This window comes from Ictidomys tridecemlineatus, chromosome 2 (genome assembly GCF_052094955.1).
Source record: "Ictidomys tridecemlineatus isolate mIctTri1 chromosome 2, mIctTri1.hap1, whole genome shotgun sequence".
Taxonomy (NCBI): domain Eukaryota; kingdom Metazoa; phylum Chordata; class Mammalia; order Rodentia; family Sciuridae; genus Ictidomys; species Ictidomys tridecemlineatus.
The window spans coordinates 3,250,423-3,269,940 of NC_135478.1; the positions used below are offsets into that span (position 1 = coordinate 3,250,423).

General features: G+C 67.0%; 1 protein-coding gene across 2 annotated transcripts; it reads right to left on the minus strand.

Annotated features, from left to right (window-relative positions):
- Nucleotides 1–10,441: 10,441 nt before the first annotated feature.
- Tincr (TINCR ubiquitin domain containing) lies at nt 10,442–15,571 on the minus strand. Of its 2 annotated transcripts, XR_013431653.1 has the most exons (3): nt 15,224–15,568; nt 12,673–12,766; nt 10,442–12,156 (listed from the first exon to the last, which is right to left on the minus strand). XR_013431653.1 is itself a non-coding variant. In XM_078034171.1 (2 exons), the coding sequence occupies exons 1-2, from the start codon at nt 15,481–15,483 to the stop codon at nt 12,763–12,765; spliced, it is 264 nt and encodes an 87-aa protein (XP_077890297.1). In that variant the 5' UTR covers nt 15,484–15,571; the 3' UTR covers nt 10,442–12,762. The 2 variants fall into 2 exon arrangements, 1 of the variants encoding a protein (XP_077890297.1); XM_078034171.1 differs by having other exon boundaries at nt 10,442–12,766; nt 15,224–15,571.
- Nucleotides 15,572–19,518: the final 3,947 nt, after the last annotated feature.

Below are 19,518 nucleotides of genomic sequence, written 5' to 3' on the forward strand. Positions count from 1 at the left end.
TCCTGGGCAGACCCGGGTGGGCACAAGGGCTGACGGAGGCCAGGGTCCTCCCCGGCCCACCCCAGTCCACTAGGAGGCGCCAGCGGGTCCAGGCTGCAGGGTCACAGGCTGACCGGCTCTCCTGAGGCCACCAAAGTCCCCAACCAGGGAAGTCTGAGGACCCCGCCCAGCCTCCAGGAGGCCTGGATGACCGAGCCTCCGCTGGGTGCCTCCGGGAACGGGAAGAGACGGGAAGGTGAGGCCCGCAGCCGGTGATCACGGGGCCTGGTCTGTGCACCGGGGTCCTGCCCTCTCCTGCCTCTGCTCAGCTCCGCCTCCGAATGGGGCCAGAGGGTCAAGGGACAGGAAGCAGCAGGTGGGAGCTAGTGGCCGGGAGGGGTCAGTGTCCATGGGGCTGAGTTCCTGCTGGGGAAAATGGGAGGATCTGGAGACGGTGGCCTGCACTGAGACGGGAAACTGGGAGGTCCTGGTCTTTCTGGGGCCCGTGGAGCTGCCCTGCCCCCGCGTCCCCAGCCCTTGTGACTCGACTTTGAGACAAGGTCCTGCTCAGCTGCGAGGCCTGGAACCGCCAGCCTCCCACCTCAGCCTCCCTGGCAGCTGGATGACAGGCTCAGCCAGGGCGCCTGGCCAGGGGGTGGCCACCCTGGGTGCAGCTGACCACCAGTTTGGGGGAGGAAGGTTTCTGTCCCCGTGGGGTGGCTTTGTGACTTCCTCAGGCCACTCCTCACCAGGGGTTCAATCGCAGCCTCGGGGCCACGGAGAAGCGGAAGCCCAGAGAGGGTGGAGAATGACCCGGGCAGCACAGCGCCAGGGGAACCAGCAGGACTGGGAGGGGAGGGAGGGAAGGAAGCGGTTTCCCTGTGTCTGAGCCGACGTCCTCCCTGGGCAGAGGCGGACTGTGTTAAGCCGCTCCCCAGCTGCTCGGGTGGGGGCCAGGGTGGCCCTGTCCATCACTGCCTGGAGGGGGCAGCTCAGAATCCGGGAAGGACAGGGACCAGCCCAGGTCGCCAGCACAGGAGGGGCAGGAAACCTCCTCTGCCCACCGTCCCCCAGGTCCCTGCCTGAAGCCTGCAAGGCCACCAGCCAGGTCTCCGCGGGGAAATGGGGTTCCAGGATAAGTGAGGTCCCAAGGGAAGCTCGGTCACCGCCTGAGGCTGGGAAGACCCCCGGGGACCCAGCCTCAGCCTCTTGGCCTCTCGCTGTCCTCTGGCCTCCTCCCTGCCCCTCCAGCTCAGCTCTGCGCTCCCGCCTCTGCGCGTCTGTCCCTGCATGTCCCTGCGTCTCGGTGCTGTTAGAAGTCACACTGGGGAAGCAGCTTCTCAGCCACAAAGAAAATTGCCGCCCCCGCGGCGGGGTAATTGAATCTGCGGGCGGCCAGGATGGAGGCCCAGGATGGAGGCCCGGCAGCAGGAGGTGGGGAGCAGGGCCCGGGCAGGGGGGATGCGCCCAGCCACCACGGGGAAGGACGGGACAGCTCCCTGCTCTGCCTGCAGCTACCTGAGCCCAGAGGTCTGTGCCGCATCTGTGCCCAGTGTCCCCCGGGCCGACACATGGAGCCTGGGCCTGGGGCTGCCCAGTTCTGCTCAGCCTCCCCCGCCCTCCACCCACCTCCTGCCCAGCCACCCACCCAGAGCTCCATGCTCTGCGCCCACCTGCCACCTACCCCTGCACATGCTGGGACCGGAGGCCACCCACCCACCATCTCCACCCCCACGCTCCTCCCCCCCATTCAGTCACACCCTCCCCCCGCGCCCCCAGCCGGCGGATCAAGCACCTCCTCCGAGCGGAGCTGGGCATGGAGTCCCCAGGGTGAGATTTATTTGCAAAAATCATGGTGTCCATGTGATGTGCTGAGAATCGGGGGCATGCCACACTGGGGGGCTGTCGGGAGCCCAGCACCCAGGGGAGCAGAGCGCGACCTCGTGGTGAGAGACACCAGGACTCAGGTGGCCTTTGGGCCGCGTCCCACCCTCCCTCCCTCCCTCCCTCCCTCCGTCAGTGAACAGTGCACCCAGGCCCTGCTCCAGCCCTGGGGACGCAGTGTGAGCTCCCAGAGCTCCGTCTCCAGGAGCTGTCAATCAGGCAGGTGAGACACACAGTAACACACAAATGCAGAATCGACTTCAGGAAGCAGTTGGAATTGGAAAGCAAGGTGTGGGGGGGGGAAGGGGAAAGAGACGGGGTGGTCACAGCCGGCTTCCCAAGGAGGCCAGATGGGAGCAGAGCCCGTGGGAGGAGGAGCAGACTGGCCAGAGGCTGGGAAGCACATCCCAGCCATGGGAGCAGCGTGTGCAAAGGCCCTGTGGCAGGACTGAGTCCTGCATTTTAAGAAATAGCCACTCCCCCTCCCCTTTGCAGTGCTGAAGCCCATCCCGGGCAGCGTGTGTGCCCTGCAAGGGCTAACCACCCGGCCACCCGCAGCCAGGCAGCTGCCTCTTTGGCTGGAGCAGAATGCTGGGGTGGGGGCGCCCTGACAGTCTGGCTCTGCTCACCGCTTCCCTGTGGCGGTTCTGCTTGGTTCACACCTGGATCCGGGGCTGCTCCTCCCTCTGGGGCTGTTGCCCCCAGGGACGGTCTCCTCCCTCAGCCCTGCTGGCCGTCAGGACCTGGAAACCTTCCGCCTCCCGGAAGGAGGTGACGACCCGGTGGAGGAGGGGGAAGAGCAGGTGTCCTTCCTGCGAGGCCCTCGCGGCGTCAGCGCCTCTGGCCACCGAGGCCCCTGAGGAGGTGGGGCTGCCAGCGGGGTCAGGGCCTCCTGGATCCCGAGGCTAATTCACCCGGGGCGGGGGCCGCGGCTGGAGGAGTCCAGATAAGTGGGGGGGGGCCTCGGGCGACAGCGCCCTGCCCAGCCACCCGCCAGCTGGCCGGGAGGCGGCCGCGAGGTCATTTGCATAGGCAGGTAATTGGTTTTGCAAATAAATCTGGTTCTTGCAATTTGTAGATGAGCAATAATACGTCTCCAGACGAGAGAAAGGTCACGGGTGGATGAAACCACAGTTAAACTTTCGGGAGATTATTAAACTAAACAGAAGCCTGGCACCCGCGGCCCCGGTGGCGCCCAGGCCGGGGCGGCGGGGCGGGGAGGGGCAGAGTGGGACTTTCTGGGTGACCCTCCCGGGACGGCTTTGAAGATCCCCGTTCTCAGTAGAGGAGACTGAGGGCCAGGGAGGACCCCAGGTGAGGCAGGGAGGAGGGTGGCCCGGGCAGACCTGGGGTCCAGTCCTCCACCTCCTGGCAGCGGAGGGAGCAGCGCTGCTCTGTCCCCTGCTGGCCGCCCTCGCCTGGGCAGCTGGCAGCGTCTCCCGTGAGCAGCCCTGATGCTGTGCTGCTGCTGCTGTGCCGGGTGGCGGTTCCGTGTGACACAGAGCTAACGGGACGGGCACCGGGCCTGGCATGACGCCGTGGCCGCTGGGTCATCGCGGTCGGCTGCAGGCAGGAGCCACGGGCTCTGGGCAGCTGAGCGTGAGAGGTGGGGGCGCCACCCACCAGCGCGTGACCTTGGGAGATGGCTCCCCCCCCACCCCCCGGGGACCGGTCTCTAAACGGGGACGGGGACGGGGACGGGGACGCAGCAGCCGAGCTCCTGGATTCCTGGACTCCGTCGCGCTCCAGACAGGCCCTGAGCCTCTGCGGAGGGGCAGCTGGGTCCAGCCCGGAGACACTGCAGGGAAGAGCAGAAATCCCTGCCCTGGGCAGGAGGGCAGACTCGCGGGAGGACAGACAGTGGCCATCGGGAGACCCGCTGCCTGCCTGGGCGCTGAGGAAATCAGGGCAGGAGAGCCCGGGGGAGCCAGGGGCTCAGGGGGGACAGGGGACGTCCTGGAGGGGGCGGGGGAGGGAGGCAGGGAGAGGCCGGAGAGCGCTGGGGCAGGGGAGCAGCAGGGCAAGTCCCTGGGGCAGGGGGCCTGGTGGCTGTGGGCAGGAGGAGACCTGGGGCTGCCGCAGAGGAGGAAGGAGGCAGGGAGGGGCCGGGTCAACGGAGGCCACGGACTGAGGCTTTGAGACCAGAGCCTCCCGTGGGGCATCTCGCTGCTGTGGTTGCCCCCACGGTGACAGACCCCCTCCTCCTTCCCAGCTCACCCAGTGGCAGGGACCAGGGTCAGCTGCGCTCTCCACTCCCGACTTGGCCCTTCAGAGACTACAAATGATGCATTTCCCAGCCTCCCTGGCAGTTCAGGGTGACCACTGGACACTGGTGCGAAACAGGATGGGAGCATAAACGATGTGTGTGACTTCCAGGTTCTAACCTCAGAAGATTAGGACAGACCCTCCTCTTTCCCTTCTCCCCAGGGCCCCCACCCCCTTCTGGAAGACAGCCATGATGGCAGGACCTAGGCAGCCATCATGGGCCACAATATGGAAATTAGGGGCTAAAGAGGCAGAGAAACATAAGAGAAGGAGCCTGGGTCCAGGGTGGTGGTGGAGCCCCACTGTAGACTGGCTGAGGCACAGGTGGTGAGGACCCAGGACAGTGACCTCCCTCGTTTAGGCCACGGCTGTATGGCTTCCTGGTAGATCTCAGATAACCAAGGGACCAGAGCTCGGCCACTGCCCACTCTGCAGACTGCAGCCCTCCCTCCTCCCAGCCTCAGCAACCAAGCTGTACCCAGACACCGTGCCACCGTGTGGTCACTCTGGTCACTGTCCTTGTCTGGAGGAAGCCCTGCCCTGGGGGTGGCCCACTTCCTCAGCAGACCCCAAGACGCAGTGTGGACACCCCCCAACAAATCCTCTGACCTCACGCCCCCTTCAGGCTTTAGCAGCGGCACCAGAGCTGAGCGGGGACCTGCCAGCCTCTAGGTCCGAGGTCTGTGTGATTCCATACAGCAGCAAGGGGACCAGAGAGGGTGAGTGGGTCACACAGCAGACCATCCTCTCCAAATCGGAAGCAGAAGAGCAAACGTGGCCAAGAGAGGGTGGACCACTGGCCCAATCTGAGGGCAGAGGACAGCAGGGACCCTCAGTCTGAATGCCCACCTTCTATCAGCCAGATGTTTTCCTTGCCTCATTCATTCCCCAAACACTTATTGGGCAACTGCTGTATGCAGAGTCCTATTCAGGAAGCCAGGACCGGTCTAGCCAGGGAGGCAGATGGCAGGTGGGATGAGCCAGGAGCCCGGCCTTGGTCCCGGGCAGCGGGGTGGGGTGAGGGCAAGGAGGGCTTCAGGGCAGAGGAGGTGACAGCTGATGGTCTGAGGAAGGCCGGGGCGGGGTCTCCCTTGCCGTCCTCCGGCCTGGGCCTCGCGGGAGGGGACCGGCCGCCAATAGCCCGGTGGCTAATGAGGTCGGCGTGGCGCGGGCTATTTTTAGCGGCCGCTCCTCGGGACGCCCAATCGCGTCGCTGCCAGGCTGCCATGGCAACGCCGCCCCGGGCCCGGGCTGCGAGGGACACCCTCTCCGGCCGCGCGGGCCGCTCCGGAGCGTCGCGCTGTCCCCGGGAGCTGCAGGTCCCGGCCGCGCTGGGCACTGCTGTGCGGGGCGTCGCCGCGGTCCCATCCCAGGGCACGAGGGCGGCCTCAGGCCGAGGCTGGGGAGGCAGAGGGCGGAGGCTGCGGCCCAGGGGCCCCGGGACCCCGAGGGGCCAGCACAGAGGACCCAGGGTGGCGGCCAGCCGTGACACCCCCAGCGAGTCCTGGCAAGTGGGTGGGGACTGAATGGGGCCCCAGGGGGGCCGAGGTGACAGCAGAGCCCCGCGGGAGCCAGGACAGGAGGCAGGGAAGGGGACAGGGCACAGAGCAAGGCCTGTGGCCCCAGCGTGTCCCTCTGTGCCTCGGTTTCCCCACCAGCAGGGCCACCCCCGCGTGTCCCGGAGCCACCCCAGAGTCCTGCCAGGCCTAGGTCCTCGGTGGCACCACGGGGAGGTTTTGGGTCCTGGTCAGCCCTGAGCCTGGGGGAGGGGACCTGAGGTGCAGCTGGCGTCCCCAGCCTCCCCGCCCCCTGCCCGGTGGCCGCTGTCACCCCCAGTGGCGCCTCCCTGGCTCCTGGAGGGTGCTGAGCCCAGGCGGGTGGGCGTGGCCCAGGTCGGCCCCGCCCCTTCCCGGCTATAATTAGCCCCACATGAATAAACATGAGGCGGGGCTGGCGGGGCTGTGACAGCCTCTGTGACACCCTAATTGTTCCCAGGCAGCAGGCAGAGGACAGGGATGATGGGGGCTGGGGAGGGGACACAGGCCTGCTGGGTGGCGGGCGCGAGGGGCAGGGGCGCGTCCTTGGCAGGGACACGCGGCCTCCGTGTGTGCTGGGTGCTCGCCGGGGCTGGGGCAGGGTGGCCCTCGGGTGCAGAGGGCTGGGGGCCAAGCTGGTGGCGGGTGGGAGGAGGCAGGACCCTCCCCAGCCTCGGCCGCCGTGCCTGGCCCCGTGGCCCGGGCACCCACACCTGCCGCGGCCTCCTGGCTCCAGCCGCCCCCCCCCCTCCCCGTGGTGCCTGTCCTTCGCCTGGGGCCGTCACCCTCTCCTGGCTTCAGGCCACCTCCACCATCTTCCAGTTGACTTGCTTGGGTCTCCCCTGGGGGACAGGGCTGGGGGCCATTCTTCCCTGGATGCCTTTCCTCTCTGCCCCTCGGGGATGGGATCAGGGTGGCCCTGTCCAGTTAGATGTGCCCTTGACCTTGGCCCCTGGCAGGGTGCCCGGGGCCACTGGGTCCTGTTTCTGCAGCTGGAGGGAGGTGGGAGGTGGGCTGGGACAGGGGACCCCAGGCGCCTCCGCCTGTGCCAGCACCCACCCCGCGGCCCTCGGTTGAGATGAGGAGCTGTCCCCGCTCTGCTGCATCCCATGACCTCGCCCAGGTGACTGGTGGCTGCAGTCTCAGGCAGGGTCCCCACTGCCTCCCAGCCTGGTCCCCTCCTGGTAAGACTGGGCACAACCGTGCGGGGGCAGGGGACTCGGGGCCCCACTGCAGAGCCTAGACCCCAGGACATTTTCTCTGTTCCTGTCCTTCCACCTGCCCGAGCCCCAGGGACTCCAGTATTATCACACGTTTGCAGGGACCCCACCAAACTGGGTCCAGACACCCAGCACTGAAGAGGCTGCCGGGACGGGAGGTGGGCCCCGGCTGGATGCGATGGGCTGGGCAGGAGCAGCCTGGGGCCACACAGGGGTGGGTGCAGCCTCCGGTCTGGGGGGGCTTCAGAGACAGGCACCTGCCAGAATTGACACCCAAAGTCCAGGCGTTCCCTGGGGGCAGTGGCCTCAAATCAACCCCCCTCTGTGTCACCCCAGCCCTCCGGAGGCTGAGAGAAGAGGATGGCAGAGTCAAGGCCAGCCTCAGCACCTTAGTGAGACCCTGTCTCAAAATAAATAATAAAAAGGGCTGGGATGTGGCTCAGGGGTACGCGACTCTGGGCTCAGTTCCCTGGACGGAAAACAATCGATCAAACCCCTGGGCTGTCTGCAGGCTGTCACCCCTTGCAAAACGGGGTGTGAGCAGCTCACATCCCCAGCTATCACAGGGTAAAAGGAGCTGGAGAGAGTGGGCAAACACTTGGCGCCTACTGGCTGCTCAGAGAGCAGGGTCTGTTACCCGGTACCCAGCACGCGCCTGCGGCTTGCCCTTAGCAGTTAGGTCCTGTGTGTGGAGCCCAAAGTGACACACACACTCAAAAGCCAGGGGACGGAGGCCTGTGGGAGGCCCTGGGCTGGGTTCTGGGCTCCACCCACGGTTAATACTGGGTAAATCGAGGCCCTTCAGCGAGGGGGCTGGGTCTCCTGGGGCGGGGCTTATTTTAAACAAATGGAGAGGAGGCGGGGAGTGGGGGCCTGGCGTCTTCCCGCCTGTTCCTAGGCCACTCACGGGCCTCGCTCCTGGTCTCCCTCTCCCTGGGGAGGCCCGGCCTCCGCTTGATCCCTGGATTGAGGTTTAACCAGGAGAAGTTCAGGGAGAAGGCCTCCCAGGTGTGTGGCCAGAGAGGCCGCGTGGAGGGGGCGGGACCCGGGGCTGCGTTGATGCGGCACCGCGGGGTCTTCACTTTGGCCACTGAGTGTCTCCTTTGGTTGTTCATTGGCGGGCTCTGCCTGCCCCGCTGGACGGGGCTCTAAGGGTGGTATCTTCGTCTCCTTCCCTGCAGTGCCCGGTGTGCAGTAGGCGCTCAATAAGTGTTGAGTAAAAATACACAGGTCCTGCAGATACTCCTGGGCTTCTCCCAGAATCCCAGCCCTCCCCCGCTCCCTCTGTGGCCACATCTGGCCTGTCCTGGGTCCCACCTTCCCCCTTCCCTAAGGCACAGGCGACGCGGCCCCTGCACCCTCATTCCCCTACCCTCAGAGCCGGACGCACCCGGGGGCTCTCTTGGAGGAGGTGGAGCCTTTAAGAGGCGGGGCCTGGTGGGAGGCCTTAGGCCATTGGGGGCGTGGCCTCGGGAGCCCATCTTCCCCCTCCCCTCTCGGCTCCTGGTCCCGCTGCACCGAGCTCCGCCCTGGTACCTTGATGTCCCTCCTCCCCGAAGGCCCGGGTGTCTGTTATGGTGACAGGCGGCCAGCACACCGACGCAGTTGGGGGTGTGTCGAGTTGGAAAGATGACCAAAATCAACTCCAACTGTGCCGATTCCCTTTCCCCCGTGCAATGTCACACTGCCCTGGGGCCAGCGGGATATTTCCAGTGGACAGTGCCAAGGTGATGAGATTGAATTGCTAGGATGTGTCGCTTTTTCACTGACCACCAGAGGGCGCTGTGCCCCCGCAGCAGGGTAAGGCCATCTGGAGTCTGTAGGAGCAGGAAGTAGTTCTGGCAAACTATTGGTCCTTTGTGGTTGTTGAGTTCTTAAGCTCAGACCTGTTTGCCACCCATATTTTTACCGTCTCAGGGACACAGATCTGTCCACTGGGTGAGGATTCTATTCCACCTCTGACCCGTTTTATTCTGCCAACAAGGGGAGAGAATTAGGCTTCCAATACCCCCACTGATTCTGCAGCACTTATTGACACCTGTTGCATACTACACTGTATTTGCTTGAGGCAGTCCCCACCCCTCAGACCAATTCATCCCAACAGATGAGAATGCTTTTTTCTTCCCTTTTTCCCAAATGAGAAAACTGAGGCCCAGAGAGGGAAAGTGAGTTGCCCAAAGTGGCCCAGCTCAGCCCAGGCCTTCCCACCCAGCTCTGCCTGGCTCCAAAGCCTCTGGGCGCCTTCTCTTGGGCAGCTGCCTCTCAGCCTCTAATAAACTCCCGAGAAGCACTGGGCAGACGGCGGCGAGGACACGCTATCTGTCGGGATCGGGCGGCTCGCTGGCGCAGGCCGTGATGGATTCTGAGTCTCCCATTTATCACGGCGGCAGGAGCGAGGGCGCCTGGAATCCCCACCCGGGCCTCGTGGCCCTGGGCAGCCTGGAGCCAGGCACAGAGGTGGCAAGAACTGGGCGGGGAGGGGCCTGGGCGAGCCGGGGCGGAGCCGCACTCGGGGCTGCTGGGTCCGGGCGCCCCGCAGTGACCAGACCAGTCTCCACCTTCGCGGTGCCCAGAGGCTCGCGGGGAAACACACCAATGAATAATAATATGAATAATTGATGTCACCGAGGAGTGGAACAGGATGTCCCCAGAATACAAAGCCAGGTGGCCGCTGCTCCGCCCCCGCCCACCACTGGGAGGTGCAGGGGAAGGCTGGAAGGTGGAGGCAGCAAGTGCAGAGGCTGTGCAGCCTCCATCTGGGGAGCTGCCGTCAGGAGCCCTCAGGGCACAGCCTGGAACCCTCACTGTGTGGCCAGCAGCCTTCAGTGGACAGCCAGGGGCCCTCACTGGACGTCTCCTCGATGCCCCGTTCGTGGCAAGGCCGCCCTGCCCCAGGTGGTGGGAGGCTCTGCTAGTTCCCCCCCACATGTCCCAGACCCCCTGGGGCACGAGGGGCAGCCCGGGTTCCTGTCAGGAGGACGCTCCAGGCCCCGTCTGAGGCCCGTCCTCTGTGGGCAGGTGGGAAACTGGCCCAGGAGAGGCCCCGCCCGAGTTCAGCAGGACGCCGCTGGGCGGGGGCTTCAGAGCCCCCAGGAGCCCGCCCTGCAGCTCCCACACTTTGTTAGACCGTGGGCCCACGGGGGCGGCAGCGGAGTGGCCTGGTACCACACTGTCCCCAGGCCTCGGCGGTGCCTAGGATGGACCCAGGGCCAAGCGTGCAGGGCCAGTGCTGACCAGGGAGGCCCAGGCCTGCTCAGCAGGGTGTCGGGGACACAGTCTGGAACGGCAGGGTGACCCAGGTCGGGGACGGGGCCGGGCAGAGCGGGGCTGAGGTCCTGCGGTTCGGGCTGCACTTGGACACTGCTTCGGAGGCGCCCGGGTCCCCCACCCAGGGAGCCCCTCCCGCCCTCTGGGGCCCTGGCGGGCTGCCAAGTCTCACCCGAAACTCGGGCGCCCAGACTTGCCCTGGGTGGGGCCGGACGAGGCCAGTGGGCGGCCGCCTCCGCTGCCTGGCGAGGAGGTGCCCAGGACGGGGCGGGCATGGGGGACACAACCAGGTCGGAGGTCGAACGCGACTTTTATTCTGCCCACGCCCCACTCAGCCCCCAGGGAGGCCGAGCCCAGGGAGGCCGGACCCCAGCTCTGCCATCGGTGGCTGAGGGTGGGAAGGGCGAGTGGAGGGGCCCGGGCTGGGGTCCGGCCGCGCTGAGCAGAGGACGAAGCAGGACGGGCCGGTGCCAGGTCCAGGGCGGCCGCTGCCTTCAAGGTTCTGGGGCCCTGCCCAGCCAGGCCAGTCCTGGGAGACCTCGGGGGACTCCAGCGCGGTCACCCCCCGAGCCACAGGTCCTGCCCACTCTGCTCCGCGATGACGCCTGGGGCAGGGGTGCCCTCCACGTGGCTGTGTGACCCAGGGCCACCCTGGCCCTCTCTGTGCCTGTGACAGCAGGAAGCCGGAAGTCCTGCCGCTGAGGACATTCATCCCAGGCCTGCGGGGGCTCCAAGGATGAGGAGAGAGAAGAAACGGAGGGGGGGAGGGGGAGGGGGAAAAGCAGGGGAGGGGGAGGGGAGAAGCGGGGGCGGGGGGCTGGAGAAGAGAAAGGAAGGGGCAGGGAGGGAACGGGCAGGCGGCCTGCTCCCCCACCAGGCCATCACCCAGGGACGGGTCCGACATTATTATTTCAGACCACGCTGGAGCTGTCGGGGCTTAAGAAATGGGTGGCGATTTGCATGCAATTTGCATGTGATTTGCATACTGTTTGTTAAATGTCAGATGCCCTGAAAACGCCCCCTCCCCCACCCTCCTGGCAGCAGGGACCCTGCCGTCCTCCCTCCTGTCCTCCCGTCCTGTCTGGGCTGGGCCCAATCCAGGGGCTGGGCGGGAGTCCCAGGCCGGTGCCCTGGGCAGCTGAAGCCCATCTGTGAGCCGGCCAGGCGCCTGGCGGCCACCTCGCTACAGGTGTGCAGCGGCTCGCGGCGGCAGGGAGCGGGAGTGGGGCCCTGCGTCCTTGGCAGCCACCGCGGCCTCGCGGCCCAGCGCAGGGGAGGTCTCCGGGAGGAGCCGGGGCTGGGCTGCAGCCAGGGATCAGGTGGGGACGGGAAGGCCACCCAGGACGGCGGGGACCTCCCCCCAGCGCAGGGCCCGGCCTGCAGAAAAGCAGGGCTCAGAGACCAGAGCCACGGCCACCCAGGGCGCAGGGCGGAGAGAGCACCCTGCCAGGGGCAGCTGCACGACCCAGGCCAGAGTCCACGCAGGGGGACAGATGCATGTTCAGGGACTTGGAGGGACACAGGGTTCGAGAACCAGCCCAGGGCTGGGGCCACCAGGTCCCCCTCTGGCTTATGAGACTGGGTGAATGTTCACAGCAGGAGGCCTGTGGGCCCAGAGGGGACAGGTGCTGGCCGCTGGGGAGCAGCCAGTCCCGGGGGACTTCCTGGAGGAGGCTGCACTGGGCTGGTTGGTGACGGGGCGCCCGGCAGGGGCAGCAGGGGCAGGAGGGCCGTCACATGGTCCCAGGCAAGAGGGGCCCCTCTTGTGCGGAGCTGGGTGGGGGATCAGGTGGCTGCAGTCTGGTGCCCATCACGGGGTCCCCTCTGGCTGTCCACAGGGAGGAGACTGGCTTCCAGGTCACGGCAGAGGGAAGGCCACGGCTGGGCTGTGGAGCTGGTCAGGGACAGACGTCCTAGGTCGGCGTCGGGGACAGGGCTCCACCAAGAGTTCGAGGTGCGGCCGCAGCCTGAGGCCCTGGGTCTCTCCTGCACCTGGGAGCCCCGACCTGGGGCAGCAGCAGAGGGAAAGGCCACTTCAGCCCAGGCCAGGGGGTGGCCGGCTCTCAGGCCCATGTCCTTCCCCTTTCCCTAACAGCTCTGACGTTGGCCGCTGCCCCTGCACCCACCCCTATGTCCCTGTTCCCTCCCAGAGGGACAGGGGTGGCTTCCAGGGGCTCCCCTGCCCCCCGCTCCGCTGTGCTGGGCCACCTGGTGGCAGACCCAGGAATTGCAGGCAAAGAGTGAGGCGGGAACAGGTGCCAATCAAAGCCCCAGGCTCCACTTCAAGATGGCAGCACAGAGCCCAGAGGGGAGGAGCGACTTCCCAAGGTCACACAGCAAGTTGGGGGCAGCACTGCTCAGAGCCATTTCCTTTATCCAAAGGCAGCTGAGAAGTGGAGACAGCATCTCCAGCCCAAGGGCAGAAGCACGGAGGAGGGTGACTGACGCAGGCCTGTCCTGTCTTGTGCTGGCCCCGTTTCTGCCGAGGTCCCTTCTGGGTTCCAGGTGCTACAGTGACCTACCTGGAGAAGGCCCAGGTGCCCGCGCCCGCCAGCTCCTTCCCGCAGCACCTGGAGGCCCCTCCAGCGTGGCTCCGCCTCCTCCAGCCCAGACTACCTGAAGAGAGGGACAGACAGACACAGGTTCAGACAGACCCAGCCCTCGCCCCAGGCCGCCTGCCGGGACGCGCCTCCCCACTCCCAGTCACCACCCGGCAGGCAGCGTCCTGAGCGGACAGTCAGCGCTGTCTGAACACCTACTGTGTGCCCGCACTGCCCTGGGGGTGCGGCCCAGGGGAGCGGGTGGGTGCGGCTCTGGGTGAAGGAGGTGCTGGGTGGTGGGCGTGGGGCCTGGGCGGAGGGGGGGGGGAGGGGAGATGGCATCCAGGCAAAAGCTCCCGGCAGAGGGTGCAGCTGGGCCAAGGCCTGGGGGCAGGACTGGGCCTGGCGGGTGGAGGCCCAGGAGGAGGGAGGGAGGGGACCGGCAGGATGTGCAGGGGCCTGCCGTCTGCAGGGCCGACCTGGGCTTTGACTCCCCCGGAGCTGGGAGCCCTGAGCGCTGGGGGCAGGGGACAGGGACAGTGCAGTGGGCACCTCTGGGGCTGAGGGGGTGGGTGCTGGGGAAGGGGCACTTGACACCCAGTGAAATGACAGTAGAAGTCAGAGCCGTGAGTGTCCCCACCGCGGAGGGCCGCCGAGGGCGCAGGGATCAGGCCAGGCCCGGGCTCCGCCCCCCACCCGCCTGGAATCCAGGCAGACGGTGGCAGCTGGGCCCTGGGCACCCTGGCGCCTCCTCGTCCACGCTGGCCGGCATGGGCAGCAGGTGCCCTGTGCCGACTGCCCTGGGCAGTGCGGCCATCTGGAGGCGGGAGAGTCGCCACCCACTTCACAGTTTAGAGACCAGAGGTGACAGGAGGGAGCCCGGGGCCCGGGTGAGGCACAGCCAGCAGAGTGGGCAGCAGGTCCAGCGCGTCCCCCTCTGACGGACAGCTGGGGCCCTGTCCACCTCTGTCTGTGTGTAGCTCCAGGTCTCAGAGCCCACTGGAGGCCCAGAGAGGCTGGGTGCACCGCCCGAGGACACACAGCTAGGGGGTGGCAAAGACGAGGGGCGGGGGCCTGTTCTCCCTGTCTGCTGGGGGGCACAGCCGGCCCGGCCATCGGCCCAGCTCTGTGTGGTCAAGTACCCAGGACAGGACAGAACCCCAGGGCAGGGCCGGAGCCACAGGAGGCCCACACGTTCTCCGCCCTCTCCTGACCCCCACGCTCACCCCCAAGCCCGCTGCCCCAGAGTTGGCCCAACAGCCCGCGGGCACCCGAGTCAGGCCCGTCCTCTGCCCACTGCCCTGCACGGCTCCCTCCTCCCTCAGGGACCCCCACCCGGTGCCTCAGGACCTTGGCACGGCTGGCCGTGTCCTCTGCCTGGAGCGCCCCCCTCCTGTTGCTGGCCCTGTCCCTCCCAGCCAGGCTTCCGGCCACTGCTGCCAGAGTGGCCGCCTCTCCTCGCAGCCATGGTCAAGAGCTGGCACTTCATGACAGGCGCGTCTGCCCCCCAACTGGACAGCAGCTTCCCCAAGGCGAGGCCTGGAGCGCGCCTGGCGAGTGGCGCTTCCTCCAAGCTTCCAGCACCTTGAGCGACCGTTTTCCGGCTGTTTGGGGGTCGCCCACCGCCAGGAACGTGGTCTCTCAGCCCTGAGCCCCACCCTTCATCACCCACAAGCCTCCCCCTGCCCCCAAGACCTTCCTCAATCGGGCCCAGCGGGGTCCCCCGCCTCCAGCCTCCCAGAACAGAATGGCGGCCGAGGCTCCATCTCTCAAACCACATCCCAAGCTTGGTGGACCAGGCCTGGCAAGTGTCACAAGGGCCACACTGTGACACCCTGTCCTTTCTCCGCTCAACACCTCAAGATGCCGTCTGAGACTCCATGACCAGCCCCTGTCCCCTCTGCCACCCACCCACCTTGCCAAGTGCCTGCTGCCACCCAGCTCCCAGGGCCTCCCCCTCTGGAGGTGCCATTCCAGGGCCAGAGCCCGGCTCTGCAGACCCCTCCTGGGGCAGGAGACCCTTCCTCAGTCACCTCGGCCAGGGACTGCCCTGGAGTCCCCTTGTGGCCAGGTCCAAGTGTGGGCAGCAAGTTTCAGGACAAACTGTGGAGAGACAAGTGGGCGGAGAAGGAACAGAGAGGGGACAGGCAGGGACAGAGCCCGCCGCAGAGGCAGCAGGGCCAGGGACCACGCCTGTGATCCCAGCAGCTCCGGAGGCTGAGGCAGGAGGACCACAGAGACAAGGCCAGCCTCAGCAACTTAGCGAGGCCCTCACTCAAAATATAAAAAGGGCTGGGGGTGGGGCTCCGTGGTTCCAGGGTTCAATCCCTGGCAGCAAAAGGAAAAGAGGCCGGGAGGCAGGGAGGCCCACGCTGAGAGAAAGCAGAGACAGATGCGGATTCAGACAGAGACAAGAAGAGACACACGGCGACGTGGAGACGAAACAGAGACACGGAGAGAAGAAGGGTGGAGCAGGGCAGGGGGACAGGGACACCACCCGGAGCAGCGCCCGCCCGTGCCCGGCCCCGGCCACCTGGGGTCGCTGACCAGCAGCAGCACCGCGCCGTCCTGCAGGCGCGCCTCGCGCACCGTCTGGTGGTCGCGCAGCGGCCGCGCGTTGTAGTAGAAGGTGCGCTTCCAGGAGCTCACGCCCTGGCCCACCAGCTGCGCGCGCAGGTCGCTGAGCGTGTCCCGCGGGCGCACGGTGAGCGGCAGCAGCAGCGCCTCGTCGGCCAGGTGCACCTTGATGTGGTAGCGCTTCCAGCGCCACAGCCCGCGCCGCAGCCCCTCCATGGCGCCCGCGCCGGCCCTCCCGGCCGCTCCAGTGGGGATGACCGCGGTCACGTGGTGGGAAGGGCGGGGCGCGGCCGGCAGGAGCCTCCCTCCCGGGGCGGTGGCCTCCCAGGAGATGTGAAGGAGGGCGCCGCGCAGCGCAGGGTCAGGGATCCAGGCGGCTCCGGCCTTGGTGCGGACATGCAAAGGCCCTGGGGCAGGGCGCAGGCATGGCTGGAGCCGAGCCAGCGGCGGAGGGAGGCGGCTGACGGTGCGGGTCTCTGGCCCAGGGACGACTTGGCTCTTCTTCCTTGGAGGGCAGGCCCCGGGCAAGGACCTGATATAGTCACCCAGCATCTGCCTGTGTCCAGCTGGGCTGCGGGCCGTGCACTCTGCCCTCTGGGGCCGCCCAGTTGGGAGAGAGGGACACACTGCACACACTGTCCTCTGCTCAGGTGGCCAGGGCCTGAGTAGGGGAGCCTCCGGGACCCCCGTGGGAAACCAGGAGATGGGGATGGTTCCTCAGAGGGTGGGCGCTCCACGGGGTTTAGCGGGTGACCAAGACTCCGTGGCTCCCACAGGAGGCAGCTAACCCTCGTGACCACACGCCTGCGGGGTGCCCAGCCACTGCCCGGCGCCCTCCAGCCCCACAGGACAGGCGCCGGGCCCCATTCCACGTCTGCCCTCGGCCAGTGGAACGTCCCCTCCAGCCGTGGACGGTGTGGCCTCGCGCCCAGGCCCTGCCGGAAGGGTGGGGCGTTGGGGGTGCTCAGGGTGGGCCCCCTTGATGCTCTCGTCCCACTTCACGGACGAGGAAGCCCAGCAGGGGGAGCACAAGTGACCTCTCCCAGGAGCCCAGGGAGGAGTGGGACCAGCCCGGCCCCTGGCCCCAGGCTGGACATGCCCCAGCCGCCGCCGCCCGCCGTCAGACTCAGATGGCTGTGGGTTTATTTTGGAGATCAGGCTCTCTCTGCTGCCCAGGCTGGCCTCAAACTCCTGGGCTCAGGCCATCCTCCTGCCTCAGCCTCCCCGGTAGCTGGGCCTACTCCAGACGGAGGTTTTAAAATGGCTAAAACCAAAATAAATTGTAGATGGGCTCCCTTCCAGACCCCCACCCCACCAGCTAGGAATGACCAACTGCTGGAAGAAAACAGGGGACTCCAGTGACGGCCCCAGTGTGCCTAACATGACATGGAACCCAGAAGTCTCTCATTAAAAGATGAATAATGGCCAGGTGCGGTGGCACACGCTTGTGATCCCAGCTACTCAGGAGGCTGAGGCAGGAGGATTGCAAGTTCAAGCCCAGCCTCAGCAATTTCACGAGAGTCCGTCTCAAAATTCAGAATTTTCAAAAGGCCGGGGTGTGGCTCAGCGTGGACGCTCGCTTCGCACACGTGAGGCCCCGGTCCAGCTCCCAGCACCTCCTCACGTGTCTGAGGAACCACGGCGCCTGCTCAGCCCCTTCACAGAGGAGGAGGCCAACTTTTCAGATGTGATAGATAAAAGACTGATTTCCTTAATATGTAAAAAGCTTCCTTCTAGAAATAATAGGAACGACACGCCAGTAGCTAAATGGGTAAAGAACAGGGTTTTTGAAAAAGAAACGCAGCGCAGCCGGCCTTTAGACACAGCGGAGGGACTCATCAGATACAAACGAAGCCACCACGAAGGCAGTTGTCCTCCCACCTTTTAGGTTGGCAAAGATGAAGACATTTGTTAATTTGCTGTGTCGCTGGGGCTTGGGGACAGCCATCCCCCTGCCACACAGCCGCTGTGGAGCCGCTTGTCCTGAGCTCACTGAACGGGGGACGCCGAGGCCCAGACCGGGTAGCAGCGGCGTCCCTGGCCGGTCCCTGGCCTGGTCCTCTCTGCAGAGGAGGTGGGCGGGCCGGCTCGGCCTGCAGAACCGGTCACCAGGCCCGGCCACCTCCCCTGCCAGGCTGACCTCGGGCCTCGCCCATCAGCTGCTGGCACCCGGGCGGGTCAGAGGGAGGCCCAGGGACGCGTGGCTGGGACGGACGGTAATTGTGACCTGGTTGTGATGTCGCCAGGAAAAGCAGGCCCTCTGCCTGGCGGCTGGGATGGCGGGATGGCGACCTTCATTCCCGAGATGCCGCGGAATGCCCCGGGTTGGGTGGCAGACGCAGGCGGACAGTGACAGGCTCCTGGGTGTGGGTGCCCGGCTCCGGGCCCCGAGGACGCGTCCCTCCCGCCGGCCCTTCTGCGATCCAGGCTGGGCAGGCTGCGGCCACCGCGGCCCCCTGCCGCCTGGGATGGCAGTCCTCCTGCCTCAGCCTCCGGAGCTGGGCAGCGGCGGGGCCAGCCCCCACCAGGGCTGGGAGCTCAGCGAGGAGCCGCCCCTCGGCGGGTGGGGGCAGAGGGGGCCGTGAGGGCTCGGAGGGACGGAGGAAGCCCCTCAGCCAGTGGAAGGCAGGGGGCCGGGCAGCGGGGACGGGGCTGCGCCCGCCAACTCCGCAGGCAGGTGCGGGCGGGGCCGCGGGGCTAGGTGCCCTCCACCACTGCCCCCGCAGCGCCTCGCCCCGCGACCCTGGACACGGAGCAGGGTCCCGTCAAGGGCCACCTGGGTGGTCTCCAGGAGGGGCAAGAGGGGGAGGCGTGAAGTTGGTTTTTCCCACTAAACCCTGGGTTTCAGCCGGGCACAGTGGCCCACGTGTCTGCCACCCAGGGACTCGGGAGGCTGAGGCAGGAGGATGGCAAGCTGGAGGCCAGCCTGGGCAACTTCGCGAGGCCTTGGCTCAGAAGGAAAAGGGCTGGGCTGCGGCTCCGTGCAGAGCGCTGGCCTTCCCAGCCCCGGCTCCGGCCCAGCCCCAAAAAGAAGAAAGGAAAAAAAATGAGGCCCACGTCCCCAGAGCCACCCAGGAAGGTGGGCGCAGAGGCTGGAGCAGGCGCAGTGAGTCCCCTGCCGGGCGGCACAGGAAGGAGTGGCACGCCGGGCGGTGGCTTCCAGGGCGGAGAGTCCTCTGGGTGCTGAGTGACAGGCAGGGCGGCCCACGGGGCTGGACTGGCCCTGAGCGGCCACCGGACCCAGGTTGAGGTGCTGGAGGGAGGAGCTCGCACACCCCGGGTCCCCGGTCACTGTCCAGGGACGCTCCATGGGGCTGGGGGGCGGGTGCCCCTGTGGCTCTGGGGAAGATGTGGGAGACGGGGGAGGGGACGTCCTACTAATGCCACCACCTGTCCACAGCCACCGGGCCGTGGGTTGTCCCTGACAGCCAGGGCCATGGACGGCGGTCACCCCGCCAGATGCACAGGCGCAGAGACCACACAGGCACATAGGACACGCACACGCAGGACCCAGGGCCTTGGCCTGGGCACTCGGGAGACCCTGGGTCCCAGCGGGAGCCTCTCCAGCCTCCACTGTGTCCCAGGGCCTCCTCCAAGGGGTGGCCGGCCAGGAGGGGACAGGCAGGCCCGTAGCACAGCATGGCTCTCGGGCGCCACCCAGTGGGCAGGCGGGGCTCTGGGGTCTTCCGGTCTCGCCTGTCCCTCCAGTGTGTCTTCTGTCCCCACCTCTGCCTGCTGCCCCTCTCCCCCCAGGCCCCCGCCCAGAGCGCGTGTCCCACTGCACTTGGACTCGGTGGCTGCACACCCCACGCACACTGGCCTCCCCTGGGCCCTGTCCCCTGTTGCATCCCGTGTGGGACGCCATCTTGCTGACCGCTGGGGCTGCTGGCAGGACGGTCAGCCTCCTGGGCTTCGCTGCCCGCCAGCTCGCCCGCTTGGCCCGGCCCCGAGCCGGCTCACCCCGCCATGGGCCCCCGTGGCCTGGGGAGGGCGGAGCGCAGAACCCGGGGTCCTCGACCCCCGGGAGGCCGGCCTCCCCTCCAGACCCCGGACTTGCTGTGGCTCCCGAGTGGCCTTCAGGCTGGTGGCCCTCCCCTGAGGGGGGGTCAGCTCCCCTTGGCCCTCGAGTCCCCTGTGCTCCGTGTGTGTCCCCCAGGTGTGGCACCCTTCCTTCTTGGCGCCTGGCCACCCTGGGGAGCAGGACTCAGGTGTGTGGGCCATGGCCACCTGCCTGGCACCGACCGAGCCAGG

What these genes read in the sequence shown, in the direction of transcription:
- Tincr (XM_078034171.1), bottom strand. Translation starts at nt 15,483, where the DNA reads ATGGAGGGGCTGCGGCGCGGGCTGTGGCGCTGGAAGCGCTACCACATC.